The 20035-nt window shown below is 46.9% G+C and overlaps 1 protein-coding gene and 1 long non-coding RNA gene across 4 annotated transcripts in view; one reads left to right on the forward strand and one right to left on the reverse strand.

Annotated features, from left to right (window-relative positions):
- CABLES1 (Cdk5 and Abl enzyme substrate 1) overlaps positions 1-5297 on the reverse strand; it is a 68278-nt gene extending 62981 nt beyond the window's left edge. For both annotated transcript variants that reach the window (XM_061448654.1, XM_061448653.1), the window contains exon 1: positions 4616-5297. In XM_061448654.1, the coding sequence (XP_061304638.1) occupies positions 4616-5148 (533 nt within the window). In that variant the 5' untranslated portion in view covers positions 5149-5297. The remainder of the gene's footprint in view (positions 1-4615) is intronic.
- On the forward strand, positions 4872-20035 carry LOC133266920 (uncharacterized). 2 transcript variants are annotated; one of them, XR_009742576.1, is made up of 4 exons: positions 4872-4984; positions 11561-11707; positions 14882-14992; positions 15975-20035. It is a non-coding gene; the product is annotated as an uncharacterized LOC133266920 (long non-coding RNA). The 2 variants fall into 2 exon arrangements; XR_009742575.1 differs by lacking the exon at positions 4872-4984 and adding an exon at positions 5331-5453.

The raw sequence follows: 20035 nt of genomic DNA on the forward strand, positions 1-20035 counted from the left end.
CATAGTTCACTCAGTTCTCACAGGAATCCTGGAGGAGCTTGCAGGCTGTGTGCATGGGGACTGCAAGCCCTCTTTTGGGTTGGGGGGGGAGCCCTCAGAAACAGCATCAAAGACTTACATAGAGCCTGTAGCACTTAAAACAGGCTGTGAGGGACCTGCACCAAAAGATACAGCAGGATGCTGGTACAACGACTAAAACAGCCCTTGCTACCTGCATCTTAACCCTGCTGTTGAACATCCCCTAGTCAGGGTGGCACAAAATGCCATGTAGCCTCCTGAAGTGACAGCTGAAGTCAGTAAGCATCCCCTTCTTCAGAGGCAGAAACCATCAGTGGTAGACAAGGTCACACACCTATGTAAAGACTTAGTTCAGCTCATGTACTTCCCATTCACTTCTCAGACCATTAAATCGCTGTTTTCACGCTATTCTTTTATACACCATTCTGAAATTCGGGCTGCCTGAAGGGCTTTAGGTTCAGTGAATAGCAAAGCCTCCATCATGCACAAAAGGTCCCATATGCTTCCAGCAGCTCACAAGCCAGCTCCTGATTCTGCGATGACCCTGCAGGGTGGACAGTGCCCCCAGTTCTTTGTTTTGCCCCTTTCAGGACCCTGCCTGTAAGACACTTATTTCTGAGAGATTCTTCTTTTGTCTCCAGCGTGTTTAGTCTGGAGGCATCTTCTGTGATGGGCTGAGCCTGTATTACATGCACGCCCAAGGCCATGGAGGATCAGGCTCTGACCTCTCAGCCTTTCACCATGAAAATGAACAGCAGGATTCAGCTCCTCTGCAACATCCTGGAGGCACTGTGAGACTTGTTAACTGTTCCAGCATCCCCCTTCACTGCATCTCTGCCCCATCCCTGGAACTGCTCAAGGCCAGGCTGGACAGGGCTTTGAGCAACCTGGTCTAGTGGAAGCTGTCCCTGCCCATGGCAGAGGGTTGAAACAGGATGATCTTTAAGGTCCCTTCCAACCCAAACCATTCTGTGATCTCTCTAGAAGATGAATATGGAGGCCATACGCAGCTCTGCATTTTATAATAGGCAGAAACAAATTGAATCTTCACAAGCTTTACTAATCAAAAATTAATTTCAGAATTACTCAGGAAATGAGATTTGTCTTGTAGGTCAATATATTCTGAAGAAACATCTATTTGGACCATGATAACTTCAATGTCCTTTTGAGTGAACCTCTCCCCACCAATTACTCAGCAGATACTCCTTTCTGCTTCCTTCCCAGCACCAGCTGCTTCCAGAAGGAATTCTCCTGCCCACCATCTGCCTTCAAGCCTGACACAGCAACACAGACAAATGCAACTGTAAGTGATGTTTAAACTCCAAATCCAATCCCTGATTTGCTTCCTTAGAAAAAAAAAAGGAAAAAAAACAAAAACAAAAAGAAAAAAAAACTCCACAACGCAAAAAATAACATGCTTGTATCTGACCACATGCCCACTGGAATAGGCCTTATGTAGAGAAGGAAACTTCACGTATGTAAACAGCAGTATTTTTCCCAAAGAAAATTATGGTAACAAGGATTCAAGGTACACACAAAAACTACTAACTGGGACCATCACCTGATCTACAGGTTCTGAAATGATTTTAAACCAGTGCTGCTGGAATCTTGTTCCAGATAGCTCCTCGCTGGTTTAAGATGAAGCTGTTAAAAGGAATTATAATTTGACATGAAGGGAAACTTGGCAGAACCTGGCCCTACTTTCCAGCAGCCTCATGTCCTCAGCCACCCCTTCACCACAAAACTGAAACAAACTTCTCCTGCACTAGACAAGAACCTTTGGCATCAACAGGCTGACTTCTGAACAAGAGTATTTTTTTCTCTTTACATATAATTATATGCTAGCCTCCGAGCAGCTAGAAGCTCCATGTTCTTTTTCTGTATCGTGTGCTTCTTGTGAATACACATAACAGCGCAAACCCAAACCACATTAATGATAACCTTGTTAAATATAAACTAGTACGCAATTATATAAACTGCTAACACAAACAAAAAAGCCAGGAAACTCTGATTATATGCTCACAATGGTTTCTGAAAACTAAATAAAAACAACACCATAAGGCAGCCTGTCTTGCCTGATACTGTAACAGAAAACGGCTTCATGTTGTAATTAACACATCTCAGCACAGAGGACTAGTCTATCAAATGAGGCATCAAAAATTTGAAGCCCACAGCAAGGAGAGGGCAAGGGTGGGAGGAGAGACAACAGGTGCACACATGAACTACAAAAACCATCTGATTTTTCTCTCTGCTTCCCTGCATCCTCCTTCAGGTGAGATAATGCCTGCTGCTGGGCTGTTGCTGTGACTTCCACCCTATTTCGTTGAGAGGGCAGGCCACGCCTGGGCTGGCTTTTGGCTCCTTCCTCTCCATTAAGAGAGCAGCAGAAGGTCTGCTCAAACCCTCTGTTCTTGGGCTTGTGCCAGCGCTGTGCGTGCCTGTGATTTATCTTCTGTGCAGCCTACTGTGAACTCAGAAATCAGAGCCCCTACCACATCTTTTCACCGAGATGATGAGCCAATGCCCCATGCAACCTCTGTGGTCTTCAGCTGTCTGTTCCTCATGTTTAAATATATATACCTTTTCCAGAACAGAAACGAATCCACTGAAGGCAGGCCAAAGTTTGCCCCAGGCTGCACACATGCAGCATCACGGCAGCCAGCAAAGCTAGGGGCATAACCCGGAGCTGTCCTGCACCAGCTGTAATGGAGAGGTTCACATTTGTCAGTGGGGCAATCCAAGGTCTCCACCACAGATGAATGTAGCTCTCAAGAAGACAAAAGAGCATGAGAAAACCAGCATTTTCCTTACATCTTACACCACAAGAAAATACACAGTCCTAAGGAAGGACCAGAGGAGCACCTCGACAAGGTTTCCTTGGGTGACTTCCCCTTGCCATAGACTTGAGCTATCCCACAGCCTGCTTGCACATTAGCAGCACAGCTGGACTTGCATGACACTGGATTTCTAGGTTGTAAATAAGAACAGTAATTACCTTTCCCTCTAAAGTTCCAAACTGTTCTCATGTGACTAAAACCAAAAAGCACTGGTTGGGGAAGGAAGAATTCAGATATCAAGAAACAGGGGCAAAGGAAAACAATGACAGAACGACGAAGGGCTGAGGGAACAAGTGATACATAAGTGATAAGAGCACCCTTCCCAGGACTGAGCGCAGGATCAAAGCGTGCAAGCAAGGAAAATCAAGGAGGATCCTTTGGAATCCAGAAAGGTAACATAGGAATCCTGCATCAATAATGAACTCCCTAACTGGAAGGTAAAGGAGAATCCAGTCTCTTGAACAGCAGGATAATACTGCCAAGCGCATTCCCACCAAGTAATAAGTTTAAGAGTAGAAAAGAAATGTCCAAATCATAGTCTGTTGGGTCACTTCTCACCCTCAAGCATTGCACAGAACCATATCACAAACTAGAGCACACAAGCGCGTGTGTGTCACACTTCTGTGCTGGTGATCCATGGAACAATGAGAGAGCTGTCACCGCAGGAATTGTTTTGAGACACATGACTGGGAGAAGATGGGTGATAACCCACCAGCAGGCATTTTACTTGGGAAGGTGGGGCTCCCCCACCCCAGCACCTGGAAAGAGGCTCAAAAAAGCCACCAATACAATCCAGATGGAATACAGAAAAGCCAGCAGTCATGGGGCACACAGCTAAGACAACTTTCTCCTGGGATACCTCCAATTTCTCCAAGCTGATTGGTTTTGAAGGGACTTTTCTACAGGTGGCTATGCTCAATTACCCTTACAAACCCTTGCAGTATCATGTGACTCAAAGTCTACCTATTTGTCCAAGGGAGAAAAGAGAAAGGAGCGTGGCAAATGGGGAATGTGGGAGGGGTGAGCACCGTGGGCTTGTGGAGCAGTCATTTCCTCCAGCTTCTACCCTGGCTCTCTTCCCCAACCCCAGCCTTTGATACCCGAGTGTGTCGTTGAAGAAGTGAAGGAAGACGGTTTTTTATCCGAGGAGCAACTACTCACATGCATTCGCACATTTTTACATATTTGCTACCTTCTTAGCCAAAAGTCTCTGATTTTCGAGCAGGTGAGATTATTCCTTTGGGAATTAAAAGGCAAAAGAGTAGCCAGCCGCAAGGAACATCCCAGAGGAACATTACGTGCTTGCAGATAGCGAGCTTATTTATGGAGGTAGCAAGATGTTGGTCACACCATGCGCGTACACCGTAATCCGTGGACAGCGATGCAAAGGTTTCCTTCCCCTCTACGGGCTGCAGACCTGGCTGCAGCGCACTTGGTTCGGGGTTGGCTCCCTGCCTGTCAACAGGCAGCACGGCGGACTCAGTCCGTCACCAGCCACGAGAAAGTGGGGACAACTGCCCCGGCTGCGGGGACGATCGGCTGCACAAGCCTGCCTTGCTTGGCAGGACCGAAACTCTGGGTCACTCACACCCAGGCGCGGAGAACCGCTGCGGCGGGGCGGCTCGGCTACCGCCGCGCACCGACCTGCCCTGCCCGCCCGTACATCCCTGCCGCTGCCGCTGCCCACACCCCGGGCGAGCCGGCCGCCCGCCCTTCCCGCGCATCACCCGCGCACCCGCCGTCCCCGCGGCGCGCCTTACCGGGACCGCTGCAGCTCGAAGGCGGAGGCGGAACAGCTCTGCCCCAGCTCTCCGCTGCCGCCGCCGGGGCCCTGGGGGCTGGTGCGGCCGAAGGGCGCCGGCAGCACCCCTGCCGTGAAGGAGTTGAGGCGGCCCCGGCTGCCCGCCGCCGAGGCGCCCAGGAAGGCGGCGGCCGGCACCTGCACAGCGGCGAAGGCGTCCTCCTCCTCTTCCTCCTCTTCCTCCTCCTCCTGGGCCCGGGGGGTCTCGGCGGGCACCCCCGGGGGGCTGCCAAGCCGCGGCGGCGGCGGTGGCTGCGGGGCCTGGCGGGGCCTGGCAGCGGAGCCGTCGTTGCCCGGCGGCGGGGGCCGCCCGTCGAGGGAGATGCTGGTGAGGAAGGAGAGCGCGGCCTGCCTACGGCGGGGGTCGCTGCGCGCCGGCGGCGGCTGCAGCGGCCCCGGCGGCGGCGGCCCCTTCCTGGGGCAGGGCTCCGGCGGCGGCAGGGGCCCGGCGGCGGGACTGCCGGGGCTGGCGGCGGTGGCGGCCGCCGCCATTGTCGGCCGGCTCCCCCTCCCCTCTTCGCTGGCCGGGCTCTGGCTCTGGCTGCCTGCCCCTTAGGCGGGCGGGCGGCGGGACATGGGTGCCGTCGGCCCGCCGGGGTGCATGGGGTTGTCGCGGGGGTACCCTCCGCCCGGGCGCGCCGCGCTGTCCCGGGCCCCCGCCGCCCGCCCGCTCCGTATTTATAGGTGCAGCCGCGCCGCCGAGCGCCCTGTGCAATAACACGGCAATCACGTGTGGGAAACGGGGAGCTGGAGGAAAACAAAAGCCCGGCCAGCAGCCCGGAGGAGGAGGGAGAAGGGTGGGTCTCGGCGAGCTCCCTCCTTTCAACCTCTCTCTTTTTTTTTTTCCCTTTCACCCCCTTCCCTCCTCCTCCTCCTCCTCCTCCTCCTTCTTTTCCCTTCCTGGATGCGTGGGGGCGGGCGGGAGCCGGGGAAGGTGGAGTCTGTGCCTATAGTACACGGCACATGGCCCTCGGAGGCTGCCCCCGGCAGCGCTGGTCGCGCGGGCTGCGGGTCGGCACGGCTGCTGGAGAGGTACCGGCTTACAGCCGTGCATTGGGCAGCGGCCTGGGTGCTGCCCCGCTGGTTTCCCGGGCGGGGACCGTGGCTCCGGGGCTGTCGCAGGCACCCTGGGGATGCGCTTGGCTGCCGGCAGCTCATCCCCTCGGTACGGCAAGCCTGACCTGCCCCAGCTCGTATAGGCTGCCTGCTGCAGTGTAAGGCATGTGTGTGTAAGTCACATCTAAGGAGTTCCCCAGACCATTAAAGCAATCCCCTCCCTAACCTTTCCTTCTCTCCAGCACCGGCGAAAGTCCAGTTGGTTTGCCCTCTCCTATGTAGCGCAAGCCTCAAATGTCTGTATTCCCTGTCTTCTCTGAAGTGGTCTGTTGTGCAGCTAACTGCAGGTCTGCACCCTCCCTCCTCCTTGCAGCTGCGGCTCAGGAGGGCGAGCAGCCAGTCCAGCTCAGCAAAAAAACTTCTTCATTTCTTCGTTACTTTATTTTGATCAACTCAACCGTGCTACAAGTGCTCTTGCCCTGTGAAGATAATTTCATCAATGGCTTATGTAAGGGTTGGATAACAGATATATACAAACAGCAGAACATATGGTTGTTGCAAGATAGCAACGTGTGCCTTCTTCATAAAGCATTACAATGACTTGTGTTATATTCCACTTATAGTTGGTAGATGATTTACAAGCCATCCCAAACTGTCACAAAGACTGTAATGTTCCCTACAATTTTATCAAAAGCTTGTTAATTTGGTTAAAAAAAATTAGATTGACCAGGGAGGGGAGCCTAATCATAAGAATCATAGAATCACAGAATAGCTTGTGTTGGAAGGGACCTAAAAGATCATCTAGTTCCATCCACCTGCCATAGGTAGGGACGCCTTCCACTGGACCAGGTTGCTCCATGCCCCATTCAGCCTGGCCTTGAACACTGCCAGGGATGGGGCAGGCACAGCTTCTCTGAACAACCTGTGCCAGTGCCTCACCACCGTCATAGTGAAGAATTTTTTCCTAATACCTAATCTAAATGTCCTATTGCTGGAGGAATCTATGGACCCAGGTTTGCATTCATCTCAAAACCGACCTTTTGAGCATTCAGTGACTTTAGAATCAAGTTCTGTGACTTGGACTGATTTCTGAACGTTTGGCTTTTACTGACAATGAGCACCGCAAAACCTGATCTTCAAGGGGTCAAGTCCCTGGGATGTGCTCCTCATGTAGTAATGATGCTATCCAGGAACAGGAAGCTGTGAGCAAGGGAAGGGGAAATGATGGAGGAAAGGGAAGTTTCCCAGATCCCACATTCTTAGAGAAGTGCTATTTTGAGACGGGCATTCTCATTTCAGACTGCTCTCTTGAGGTTTACCCAGATGCTATCTTTCTTAACAGAGGGCACTGTTGTGTCTGTCCCTGCAGCACATCAAGGATGGATCATTTGGATAGGAAGGCCTGAGTGCTAGACTTGCCTCCCCAGGGAAGAGCCCAGCTGGCATCTCCCACCTGGGACGGTGGATGCTCTGTACTCCTGTACTTGCAAAGTGTCCTTCAAACTTTTGTTTCGGAGAGGAAGACTGAGGAATTGCAGGCCTGCTGCCTTCCTTTGATGGGGCAGGCAATGTCTGTGCCTGACCAGAGGCCCTATATCTGCAGTGGGAGCTAGCAAGTTACGTGGTGTTGGGGCACGGATGCACTTGGCTCCCATGGAGGAGCTCCATGCTCCTTTTGAGACAGTACTGCTTTCAGAAGAATTCAGGAGGTTTTGGAGGAGGGTCCTCAGCCACAGAGAAATGTCACAGCTTTGTAGCTTGGTAGTTAGTATGTTCATTGGATGCTGACCTCTGGTCCAGGAACTACTACTAGGTGGTAGATAGGTCATTAAACACAGGCCTCCCACATTACAGCTGAGTAAGGTATACATTGGGAGGTTTTTTTCTCCTTTTGTGTTTCTGAGGGGAAGCAGCCACAGCATGTATTTTTCTCTGGAGCTCAAAAGCTTGCTATGGCAACTGAGTCCAGTGGCGTATTTTCCAAATCCAGCTTGTCACAAGACACAGGTCTGGGAAAGAATCACCCCTAAAACACCAGGTGGGGTTCCAAAGGATGGTCTAGCCTGGGACAGTTTTTATGAGTGCAGAAGTGTGCATTCGTTTCCCAAAATTACTCTTGTGATGGGATAAATCGCTCTTGATTGCTGCATTATTTTAAATGGAGCAAAACCTCTGCTCTAGAGCTCCTCTAGAGCTGTCCCACAGGAAAGCATTCCCCCCTCCCTTGTCCGCATGTTCATCCAGATGCTTTCAAACACATTGAAACCAAGACAGTGGGTTAAAACATCCCTTCAACTGCATGTGAGAATAAACCCGTTTGAGAAAGCCACGTACAAGAAGAAAAGCATGAATTTCTCAGTCTAAAGTGAAGCTATTTTTAATAACGAGTGGGGTACAACAGTAGAAGTATAATTGGCATGTCAGAAATATCAGGTTCTCTAGACCTATTTATACATTTAGTAGCAAGTTTAAATGAACGTGCACAACCTAAGGTAAATGTTTTCCAGTTACTTATGTCTTTTGATCTGTGCTTAGCAAAACTGTAGATGATTACATGTGCCACAGTAGTCCTGTCTGCTGGAGGATACGTGGAAATATTAAGCTGACTTTGCCGGTTGAAACTTTTTTCTTTGATGGGGAACCAGTGGTTGGCTAGAGGAAATAGCAAAGTTGAAAGGAAAACCAAAAAGACATTCTGGAAGCTTGCTTCTGTGACTGTTTTTTCAATCATCTCCCTCTCTTGAGTTCTCTTCCAAACAACCAGCTCTACCCAAGTGCAAGTGAACTGTTTTTATTTCAGAGGTCACAGGCTTATATAAGTGGCTGGATGGCAAGTGGTAATAAGAGTGGTAGAGCGTGATGGCTTTTTCACCCAGTGCACCAAGAACTGGCATAAAGACTCGTCAGTTGTGGGTGTTCAGAGACAGCATGGAATTTGGGGGGCCCATTAACAGGCGAGTGGAGAGGCTGGCTTTAAAGAGGTTGAAGAGAGTGGAGAGAGTGTGGACAAAAATGAAAGCACAGCAATTTAATAGTCTAAGAAATGAGACTGGAGAAATGGCTTCTGCGTGCCTGCGTTCAGAGGAAAGTTAACCCAGGTGTGGAAGCCTCACATTGTCTTGGGTGTCCTTTAGCTAACATGAGGGTAGTCCTGCTGCAATGGGAGGATGCAGCCAGCAGGATGTGAAGACACAGTCTGAAAGGCCCCAGACTTTGATGTAAAGCTGGGCTCCTGAGTGGCTTGCCAAAAGCTCTTTGCAGGTGAATTGAAAACTTCACCTGGAATTTGAGTTAGAGGCAAGATTTGTATTCTTCTGAGAGTTACCTCTGCAGGTCCTGAGTCACAGCACGAGTCACCAGGCTGGTTCTTGAGTGACCTCAGCACAGTTTGCCTGCTTTAGTGACAAACCCAAGTTTCTTATTGTCAGTGATATTTGTGGGAGCTGCAGGAAGCTAGGGGAAGAAAAGCTAAATGCAGTTGTCTCCTGTAAATTCAACAAGTTTGTTTTCTGGCTGGCAGGACCAGTCAGGTGATGCTGTTATGAAAAGCTCAGCAAAGATGTAGTCTGGAGATACCACTTCTGAGTTCCAGTAGTTGAGAACAGATGCCATTATTATTGGTAGTCATGGATATCACTATCAGATCCCAACAGTCAGGCAGATTTCCCATGTTCTGTGAGGACTCTTGCCATGCAAGATTTTGTAGAAGTAAAAAAAAAAAAAATGCAATCTTTATAAATGCTTTCTTCTTTCCTTCCCAAAATCACCTTTCAGAAGAAAATTTCACTTCAAAAGAGGAAAGCAGCTGTGACATTGGAGAAAGAAAAATATGAATTTAATAATCTTTCTGCTTAGAAGGAGTGCCTGGCAGAAAAAAAGTAGAGGCAGTTTGAACACATTGCATTGAGAGCCATAGTTAAGAATGGAAATTGGATAAAGGCAGTACAAATTCTTTACAAAAGACTAATACTGCATCTGGATAGCAAGGCCTGTTTTGGTGCCAGGCCCTAACCTTCAGTCTGTTGCAAATTTAGCCTGATTCTCAGAAATGCTAAGTACTTGTGCTTCCCATTAGTGATTTTTCAGGAGCCAGGGGCTTTTACTTGTTGAGGGCCACCTTTGCTAACTGAAATGTAAAAGCTTAACAGTAGTACGAGTGTCACCCTGTTTGGAGAGCAGCATTCCCTGGGTAGTGTAGGTCCATACTTGCCTGTCTGCGAAGAACCTAACTTTGTTTGCGTTGTTCCAACGTGGGTGCCAACATTACCAAGTTAACATAAAACCAAATTCATATATGGCATTGTAGCCACCTAACATTGTGGTTGGAGTAGTGTGTGTGACTGTGGGGCAAGATGTGCAGAAGCCAATGTCCTCAGCAAAGATGAAACAGATTGCTGAGTTGTGGGTAGTCAGGACACCCAACCTGCCAGTTATTTTGGATGTCAGAGGTGTGGCATGTGTGTGCATTGTAATGTTCCTGAGATCTGCAGTAAGCCAGTAGTGTACATGTGGGTGGTAGAGCCAATTTGATAGTCATTTGTCTCTCAGAAATTAGGGCAGTCTAGATAAGTCATAAATGGCATCTGTATCATTACTCCAACTTAGAGTACCTTTAGGTGAGGCTCATGGCAACAGCCATTTATTAACAGTAATGAATGTTTTCTATTACTAGATCCAATTCAGGCCAAACATTTCTTGGAAAACTTTGGTCAGAATGGTTATGCCAGCCCTAAAGGCAAGACCATGAGAAACACATTGCTTTACCCACATTAGAAGTTCTTGTGACCTTTCCTTTGATATTTCCCTTGTGACTTTTCCTTTTCCAACCCTAACTATTGTATGATTCTGTAGACTTGGGTGGCATGGTTTAGTGTGAGGTGTCCCTGGCCATGGCAGGGGAGTTGGAACTAGATGATCTTAAGGTCCTTTCCAACCCTAACTATTCTATGATTCTATGATTCTATACTCCGGCATCCCTGCACTGAGACAAGAATCCAAGAGGTGGGCTTCTGTCTCTGAGTTGGGGCTGACAAAGGAGAAGGGGGTGCCCTTCCTGTCAAAATCTACCCAACTCTGTTGAATTTGAAACCTCTGAATCATAGCTCACATATGCTAGCTAGGAACTCATGACCTACCAGCTAAAACTGCCAGTGAGGATACCTTTTCATGGAGCAAACTTCAGCCTCCTGCATTTGCCGAATGGGCTGAGCATATGTAGCACCCAGACCTACAGAAGCCTTGGGGGGGATGTTCCCAGCTATTCTGGGGCATGGTGGAGGCAGCTGCTGGACCATGGGTGCAAAGCAGGCAAGCGGAGTAGAGGAGGGAGCAACCTGTGTGGATTTGGAGGTGGAAGGAGCTGCAGGAAAAAAGATACCATCCTTGGATTTGATGCATGCACATGGGATGGGGGGCTGAGGGTTTGCACATCCAGCATGAGTTCCTCCATGATTGAATTTTTAAAGTTCTTCATTCAACTTAAGCTGGCTTTGACGTTTTTTGTTGTTTCTGCTGTTGTTTGTTCACTCTATACGCTAATGAATCCCTTAAAGACCCACACTAAACTGGGATCTCCATTTTACTGGGTGCTGCTGAGGGGCTCTCCCATGCCTCAGTGAGCTTGCAGGCTGACTAGACAAAACAAGGAAGGTGGCCATGTAGGAACTGCCACCGGAATGTGACTGTTGCTGGCTCCTACTGGAGTGATTAAATGGGAACAGGGCCACATAGCTCCTCCCTCCCTTGAAAAACAAAAACTGTGGGCACTTGTACAGAAAACAACCCCTGTCTCTGTTTGTCCTTGTCTTGCTGCAGTTCTGATCTGTGAAATCAGACTTTCTTTTTGCAGTATCACAATGTTAATGTAGACATAAAGTTCAAAATGGAGTAGTCTTTATTGAAACAAGGAATGGGCAAATGTCCTGTCTGCCTGGAAATGAACAAGCAGTGGTGTAAATAAAGGGCGACTCGTAACTGCAGGAGAACAGAAAGACTGGTCGCTAAAAAGAGCTTTTTTTTAAGGTTTTCATCAAGTGACAACTGTGATTTGTCCTGCTCTTTACTATTTTGAGAGAGTTTGGAATCAAATTCAGAATCACTGAACATTAAGGTTTCAGAGGGAAGCTGGGAAGAACATCCATCCTCATCACGGTGACTGTTAATTTTTAATCACCTTGGCATAATTTTAAAACAGGCTGCAGGTTTCTGACACATTCATGTGAGCGTCTCCTTTGGTTTGCTGGGGGTAGGAAAATCCTCCAGTTCACAGGACAGCCAGACTGAGGAGCTGGGTGTCAGTGAAAACGCTGTTGACACCTTCTCAGACATGGTCTTCAATGAGTAAAAACATGAAATAAATGGAATCTGAAGTTCCCAGAGGGACGTGCTGTTGGAGCATTTCACTTCAGTGACTCTCCTGCGAGTTCAGCTTGACTGGAAATGTTTAATATCCAAGAAAAAGGAGGAAAAAAAAGGTTCAAAGGACTTTTTTTTCTCCTCTTGAAAATATTACATTCAGGGAGCGTGACTCTAAAGGGAATGAAGGAGGCAAATGGAAAACTTCTTGGCAGCAGGAGCTGAGGTTTTGCATTCAGCTCAATGGCATTTTTTGGTCTGTGTGCAATGTGATATCCCGTGAGCGCCACACTTGGTTCACTCAGAAATTTCAAGGAAGGTTTCAGATCCCTTTTAACTTTGCTAGATCCTCAGTGGCCAGTACTTATCGCAGGCTGTTGTGGAAAGCTGGCAGCCATGGAGGAGAAATAAAACCTCTGCCTGCACCCTTGTGTCCTGTCACCGTGGGCCACCTCATGTATTATTTCCAAGTCCTATTTATAATGCTTTATGTGCATAAACTATGAGCAGCAGGTACCAGGGAGTGTGAAAATCCAATCCAAAACATATCCACCCATTATGCTGGCTGCCCAAGTGGCATGATTGGTTGTAAATGTTCCAAGACCCCTCTCTGGTTATAAGCATGCTTTATATAACCTAAATGATGCTCAGGTAATTTGCATTTGCTTCATTCAGGCTGTGTGCTCCCAGGTTGCTCAGGGGTCTGTGAGGTCTATAGCCACTTCTCCTTTCACCCAGGATAGGGCACAGCTCTGAAACCTCCAAGCAATACTTCCAGGTAAATATTTGCCACTGGCAAATTTGCAGTGTAATAACCCGTCAGTCCCAGGGTGGCCAAAAAACTGGCACAAGCGACCAAACTGTTGAGAAGGAAGGCGTAATGATGGCAAGCTTTGTGGCAGGGCATATGGGGCCAGCCTCCGCTGCAGGCTGGGTGGGAGGAGGATGGCTTGCAGGTCCTATTCCCAAAAACCTCTGAGCTGCCAAAGGCTGCACACCTCCGATACTGATGTGAGCCCAGCCACAGGGCTGGGTCACGTTGTGGACTTCCTACCACTCCAGAGGTCTTTCATGGCTCCCTGCAGCTCTGGGTCACTGCCATAGTGCTGATGTGGGACTACTGTCTGTGCTTCCCAAGTCCTCCTGCTTGACTTTATGCCAGGAGGGGAGAGACTCCAGCCCCCTAATCAAAGAACAGCAAATTCACCTGCAGTGGAACGGCCATGAGTGCCCCAACTCTGCACTGGGGTCTGCCAGGACAATTGCCTGCACATGGGGTGGGGAGCAGCTTCCTGCCACTGGGGGGAAACCAGCAGCTCGACACTATCCTGAATAAACATAACTTGTCACATGCATATTTATAGAACCCCGTAGACATTAAATCTGCTAAGAATCGGTCTAAACAGGATACATTTCTCCTCTCAATGTTTTGGCAGGAAAGTCTTCTAAGCAGGAAATGGAAATGACATAAACCGAAAGGTAATTCCCTGGCAAGACAGATCCAAAGTCTTCTGCTGTCTGCTCAAATTGAATAGCACCTCGGTGCAATAATCTTCACGTTGAGATCAATGAGGCTGTTTAAATAAATGAAGCATTCAAGTGTAGTCTTCTAAAGCGAGGCAAGAGAGATGGCATTGAAATCAAAAGGCTAAAATTCAAGCCTACTTGAGCCCCAAGGAAAGGATAAACCCTTTAAGCTAGCTGTGAAGAAATAAGAGCTGGAAAGAGTCTGACAGATCCATTCTAAAACTTCTTGCAAAATAAAACTTAGGGGCCAGAAAGCAAACTTACTAACAAGATTTTGGCTGTGTGTGTGTGTATGTATGTACATATATACATATATTTCACTTTGCCCTGTGGGGATGTAATGCAATTAGATATAATGAGACGTAATACATATGCTCAAACTAGAGCAATAAAAGGAATACATAGCAAAATTATTCTTCTGGTTTTGGAAATGATTTAGCCATCTCCATGGTGTCAGTGTGACTGTGTTCCTATGGGAACAAGCTGCCTCAAAGCAAGAGGCTTCTAGGCAAGAGTAGGTGAATCCTGGCTAAAAACTTGGGGTTTAGCACAAAACTAAATATTCTGTAAATATCAAATATTCTGCAATATTCGGACTAAATTCACTCATTTTCAAAACTCATTGAAAGGGTTCTTTTTTACTCTTCCAATGAAGCAAGATGCAATCAGCTGTGTTCAAACCATCTTTAGGACTGACTAGTAGATACTTGGTAGCAAAAACCTGTTTGCACCCTCCTTGCAACCATGATGTTACTTCCCAGAGCTGCACTCTAATGATGATAACCCTTTTGAAAATCACCGTACCACAGGAGTAATCCCAAAGGCTTTAATAGGACTACTGCTGGATTAAAGTACTATTCTTTGTGATGGAGCATATCAGAATCTTGCTTTATATTAACATTTGCCTTAAATGCGTATCTCCCCTGAAACAAACAAAGTCTTGTTGTGTATATTGTAAGGGGTTTATGTTGCTTTAATGTTAACATGCAGCAGGAACAATGCTTACAGAACAAAACCCTGGAACTTCAAAGCTCTCTTGAGTATGCCTTGAAAAAAAAAGAATTCTGAGGAAGAAAAGCATTGAGCTGACCAGTCAGTCAGAAATCAGACTGCTGCAGCTAGCCAAAGATGTCTTTGAATCAATATTCTGAGTGTTCATTCCCCTAACTGAAGCTGATCGAATGTGCTTTATTTTTAACTCCAAGCTGTTAAAATCACCATCAAACTGGCTGTCATGCCCATAACATATGAAGGAGATGGACCATAACCTGAGGTTTTCTGCCAGCAGGTAATGAATGAATGGACTGGAAATTACAGGAAGGCTCGGACTCGAATTCCAAGGCAGGATTGTAAATTGTGGGAAGTGGAGTCAGACGTGCTGTACATCAACAGTACAGATGTAAGTAAAACCTCAAGGGTAGTCCCATCTGGTACTACAAGTCCATAAATACCAGTTTTCTAGAGGAAAGAAATGAAACAAGGGTGCTGGAGCTGTATCTTCCAGTCCTGGTCTCATCTTTCCTGTAAACCCTGCTAAAATGTCTTCTGTAGCTCTGTTCTCAGTGCAGGTTCATTCCTATCTTGTGCCTGCTGTTATAGTCCTGTCTTCCCATTCTGATGCCCTAACATCTGTACAAGTCCCCTTGCTTCCTCGCTTGAGGTACAGAGGGTGTCTAGGGTGAGACATCCACATGCTAAAGGCATAGGGATCATTTGTGTGTGCCGTTTCCCCTGTCATCGTTAGGGCAGATAGTGGTGAGTTGGCCCTAAGAAGAAATCCTAAAAGTGCTTAAGACACCTTTAGATTTAAGGCACCAGTAAAAAACTCCACGAAAAGGTCTTGGTGGTAATATGGTGGCATTGACACTTGGTGTTGAGAAAGCACATTTCAAAAGAGATCTGTTGCCTGCACTGGTTCATGCAGTACTAGTGTTATGGGCCATCTCAGCAGCTCGCAAGGGTCCCCAATGTCCCACCTCCCCATACAGTTTTACTTGTGAATTATTAGGGGTAGAAAGCATGTTTGTGAGAAAAATAAGTGAAGAGGAACAGGCTGTAGAGAGCAGTTTAAAAATTGCAGAACCTCAATTAATGTTGAATTCCACTTTCTAATCTGAAGACAATTCCTGGTTTAAATTTTGTGCTGCTCTAAACAGCAATGGCACACTGTCGCTTCTCCCTATTTTTGTTCTTAAGGAGGTACAGGAATCTTAAACTGACAGCTAATCAGCATTTCAGTGGACTAGATGTAATATCTGATAATACATCATGAAGCATACTGTGCCCTTGGAAACAGCATTTTGCAGTTTCTGTCTGTAGAACCCTTAATAGCTCACAGGAGAACCACACAGTGAAAACATGGGTGTGTTAATCCTTTGTAGGCTTGAATTTGCTGCTCCTTTGTAGATGTGAATTTGTTTGAAAAGCCATCTGCTGGTCTTGAGCCTTTAGTATTTGCCTGCCAACCAGAATGAGATAGGTGGGGAGTATGTTGCTCTTACTGTTCTGTACAAGACATACCTGAACTGCAGAGAAAAGCAGGAGAACGATGGCCCATAAAGGTAAGAGGATGATAAATGCAGGTAAGGTCATTTGTCCCAGAACTTCAAATGCTCGAATTCAGTATGCAATTGTTTCCAAAGTGGATATTTTTAAAGGGCATCACGCCAAGTAATTTTAGGCCAAATATGTGGCTATTTAAGGAAATACATTACAGAGCATTAAAGGCAACTCCCATGAAAAATCATTTTAATTGTGCCCAAATCTGTGCAGTTGTGCCTCAGTTCAGAGCCAAGGACCCGGTGAGGCAGGACACTGTAATGCTCAGTGCCAAACAGACTGAGGGCCAGAGCTCTGAAAGGGGCACATCATGTTCATGGGGGATATTTCTTTTCCATCTCCACTTTGAATATTCCCTTGCAAGTGTTGTGTTATTAAATGTAAATACAATAGCCTTGTGTGGATGAAACCTAGAGAGAGCATCTCCCTGTGTGAAATGTGCCAGCTCTGTTCACCATTTGCAGGATAAACCCTGTTTCCTGCCAGGGTGTCCCACGTTGAACAGGGAGTTTCCTCTCCCCAAACAATAGCGGCGTGGGTCAGCATTGCCCTGGGCGTGAGTGGTTTTACAGGGGAGGAGGTGCGCAGGTGGAAGAGAAATGGTTTGCGATAGAAGCAGGACCGATTTTTCCATGACTGCACCAGGATGGTGCTATGTCAGCCCCCGTTGGCGTGGGGTTTGCTGGTTTTCCACCCACCATGTGGACAAAGAGACTTTCCCCTAGACATGGATGTGGTCCCTGACGTGGGTAGTGCTCCGTGCTCATCCCTTTGCCCTCCTGCAGCATCTCCTCTGGAAGGAGAGCAGCATTGCCTGCGCAACTGATGATTTCTGCAGGCTGAAGTCCATCAAAGCTATCTAAAGATTCTTTAAAACACAGCGTGAACAACTTAGGGGCTGTTTTTTCCTTTCGCATTAGCTGCATGAGGAGGAAAGCACATGGGACATGGGACATGGCGATGCTTTGTCTTGTGCTGGAGCATGGGTGCTTCAGCAGGACAGGCTGCCAGAGGAACGTAATCTCTGCCCCACTCTTCCTGACCAGGGCTGATGGAGCTGTTTTTTTCCAGTGAATTTCCAGCTATGCTATTAAAATAAACTTCTCACTGAAAGCTTCTGCCTTGAAGCAGCCGCCCTGCCTCTGTATTTGCCTCTGTTCTGTAACTCTCTGTGCTGTTGAATGGGGATCTCCTCTCCCAGGCTATCTATCTCCTATGCAGCTGAAATTAACCCCTATGCAATCCTATGGAGCATTAATACCCACTATTTAAGGGCTTAAAAGCATCCTGCCCTGTGATAAGTTATCCAAATGCTATACATCAGCTGTATCGCAACCTGAAGTGAACTGGATGTTGTGCTATGCCTTATTCCTGTTTTGTCATGAAGTCACTAGGCAAGAGGGTTGGGGTTTGTCTGCTTTTATTCTGTTTTGTTTGTGTTTTAATAATCATTATTTGCAGCCAAATTCTAAAGTCCATGGTTAGGGACCCTACGGTCAAATTTCCCTTAACTCTTCTTAGGGGAGGGAAAAATTGAGTCAGGACCTTATGATCAGAACATAAGCAAACAATCTGTTGTGGCAAACTCATGAGGGGATAAAAAAATATGATGATTCAAGGCAACAATATGCTCATCCTGAGATCATCATTTTCACAAAGGCAGGGGGTAACAGCTGTCTGTTCATCAGAGGATTATATCTTCCTGCTGTTATTTCTGTGACCCTAAATAAAACCTCTAATGCCAGCGCAGCAGCGTGGCCAGAGAAAACAGCAATGGCAGGAACAAATCCCTCCCTTCTGCTCTGGAGAGGTTTCTGTGGATGGAGTTGTTTTTATGGAGTCTTAACTAAATTATTTTTCCTGTTAGGTCCAGAAGGTAGAGATTCAAATAATCTCCCACCTTCTAAAATCCTCCTCTCTCCCTTCTAAAATCATAGGTGAGGAGTCCCCATCCTGATGAAGATGTAATAGAAAGATGTATACAAATACAGTGTTTAATTCCAAGATTTTCCCATATTTTAGTTAAGAACTCGCTGGATTATGAAGCTTAGGTTGTGCTAGATTTAAAAACACATGTGTGTCCAAGAGCACATGAATGAATATGAGCATTAAATTCTGCTGACCATTCACTTCAAAATTTTTCCACCGCATGTGATTCCAGGACAAATATTGATTGAATAACCTCTCTGTGTGTGAAGTGTGGTCTGACACCCACAGTGACCTTTCTCTTCCCTGTCTAATCACCAGAGATAGCTGTAAGCTTCCTTTTGTACCAGAAATCTTGTTTCATAACGCAGCTCCCCTGCTCTTTGGAACCTGAGTTTCTCTGTTTGTTTGTTCAGCCAATTGAGGTCTGCTGGGCTCTTGCTCTGTTTGATTTGCCTGTTAGCTTTGTCACTGGCTGAAATGGCCCCAGGGCTGGTTTGTTCAAGGCTTTTTTTTCCTCTGGAAGAGGTGGTGGAGGGTTTTGTTCTCCACAAGTTGGATGGCATCACTGCATGTGAGGTTTGCCTCGCTGCCAGCTGCTCATCCACTCAAGCAGGTGGCATGGTGTACGTGCTCACACGTGGTCACCGAGCATCTGCCCAGTCTCTAATGGGTTTTATTCAATGGGCCTCCCTTTTATCTATAAAAGCACCATGGTTTTAGATCTGACTTTTTAGGATTCAAGGTGACAACAACATTTCTCACAGAGATGATGAGCCCTTGGGGCAGGTGGAGAGGGAAGGACGTTGGGGCTGGTGCTTTTTGGACCGGCTCAGCCAAAGCTGGGGAAATACTGGGTGTAGCAGAGCAAAGAAGTTTGAATGAGATATCCTCTCTCTCTCACGATTGCTCTTTATTACAAGGAAAGAAGACAAATATTACAGCTGACTTTACAATTGCTTTCACAAACACAGAGTGCAGTGTATAAGGCTCCCGTGGAGTCCGTATCTCCCCTGAAGGTTTCCCTTGGGAAAGCTGGTGGAGTGCCTGGGTTCCCCCACACCCTATCCATACTCCACTGCCCTCCATGTCTTCAGGACATGTGCTAAGACCTATGGTGATGGGTCCTGGGACCTGTGGGGTTTTTATTCGTCTTTCACTGGTGCCATCACCAAAATTACTAATATCCAGGCCTCCAGCTCCCAGCAAAGACGTGCATATTTGTGGAGCACACATAGCCCTCTTCTAGCCTAAGCCTTCTTCTCATGTTAACTAAAAATACTCATAATGGCTTCCTGTGAGATTATGATTCTTGATTCTCTCTATAAATATACATATAGAAACACACCCACACTATATATCTCAGTAAATGCATATATACATGCATATATATATATCCCTGCTCTTCCCTTTCCTTCTCTTCTCACAGGCTGAGTAGTCCCAGTGAGAGGACAGTAACTTTCCATCACAAATGCTTTTCCTGTGACTGTTTTTTGTTTTCTAAGCCTGTGAAAATATTTTCATTTTGGTTGTCTATAAATAAATAGAAATTTGCCTTCCAGAATGTGTTACTAGAGCAAATCAAGTGCTAGGATTGATGCCTTTTAAACAAATACTCTCATGATTTACATGCAGATAGCGCCCTAGTGTAAAAAGTACCATGATGATGAGCTGAGATCTCTGTTACACAGTGGTTAATTATAGCAGTTTCAGTTTTGGTTGCTCTATTAGATAGTCAGATCTCAAACCAATATGCTCACACCTCTTTGTTACAGCATCTTAAAGACACAATTGAAACCAAATCTCAATCCTCATAGATCCAACCCTGCCTGTGAAGCCATGCACATGCTGAACCAAGGGGACAAACAGATGCAGGAAGCCTTCTTCCTCCCCAGCCTGGCTTAACCTAGCAAGTACAGACTCGTGCACAGACTTCAGCTGCCAGCAGAAGTGATTG

Source organism: Pezoporus flaviventris, unplaced genomic scaffold (genome assembly GCF_033815535.1).
Source record: "Pezoporus flaviventris isolate CSIRO_AGI_PZ_B2104156 unplaced genomic scaffold, CSIRO_AGI_Pfla_v1 ptg000007l, whole genome shotgun sequence".
In the NCBI taxonomy this organism is placed as follows: Eukaryota; Metazoa; Chordata; class Aves; order Psittaciformes; family Psittacidae; genus Pezoporus; species Pezoporus flaviventris.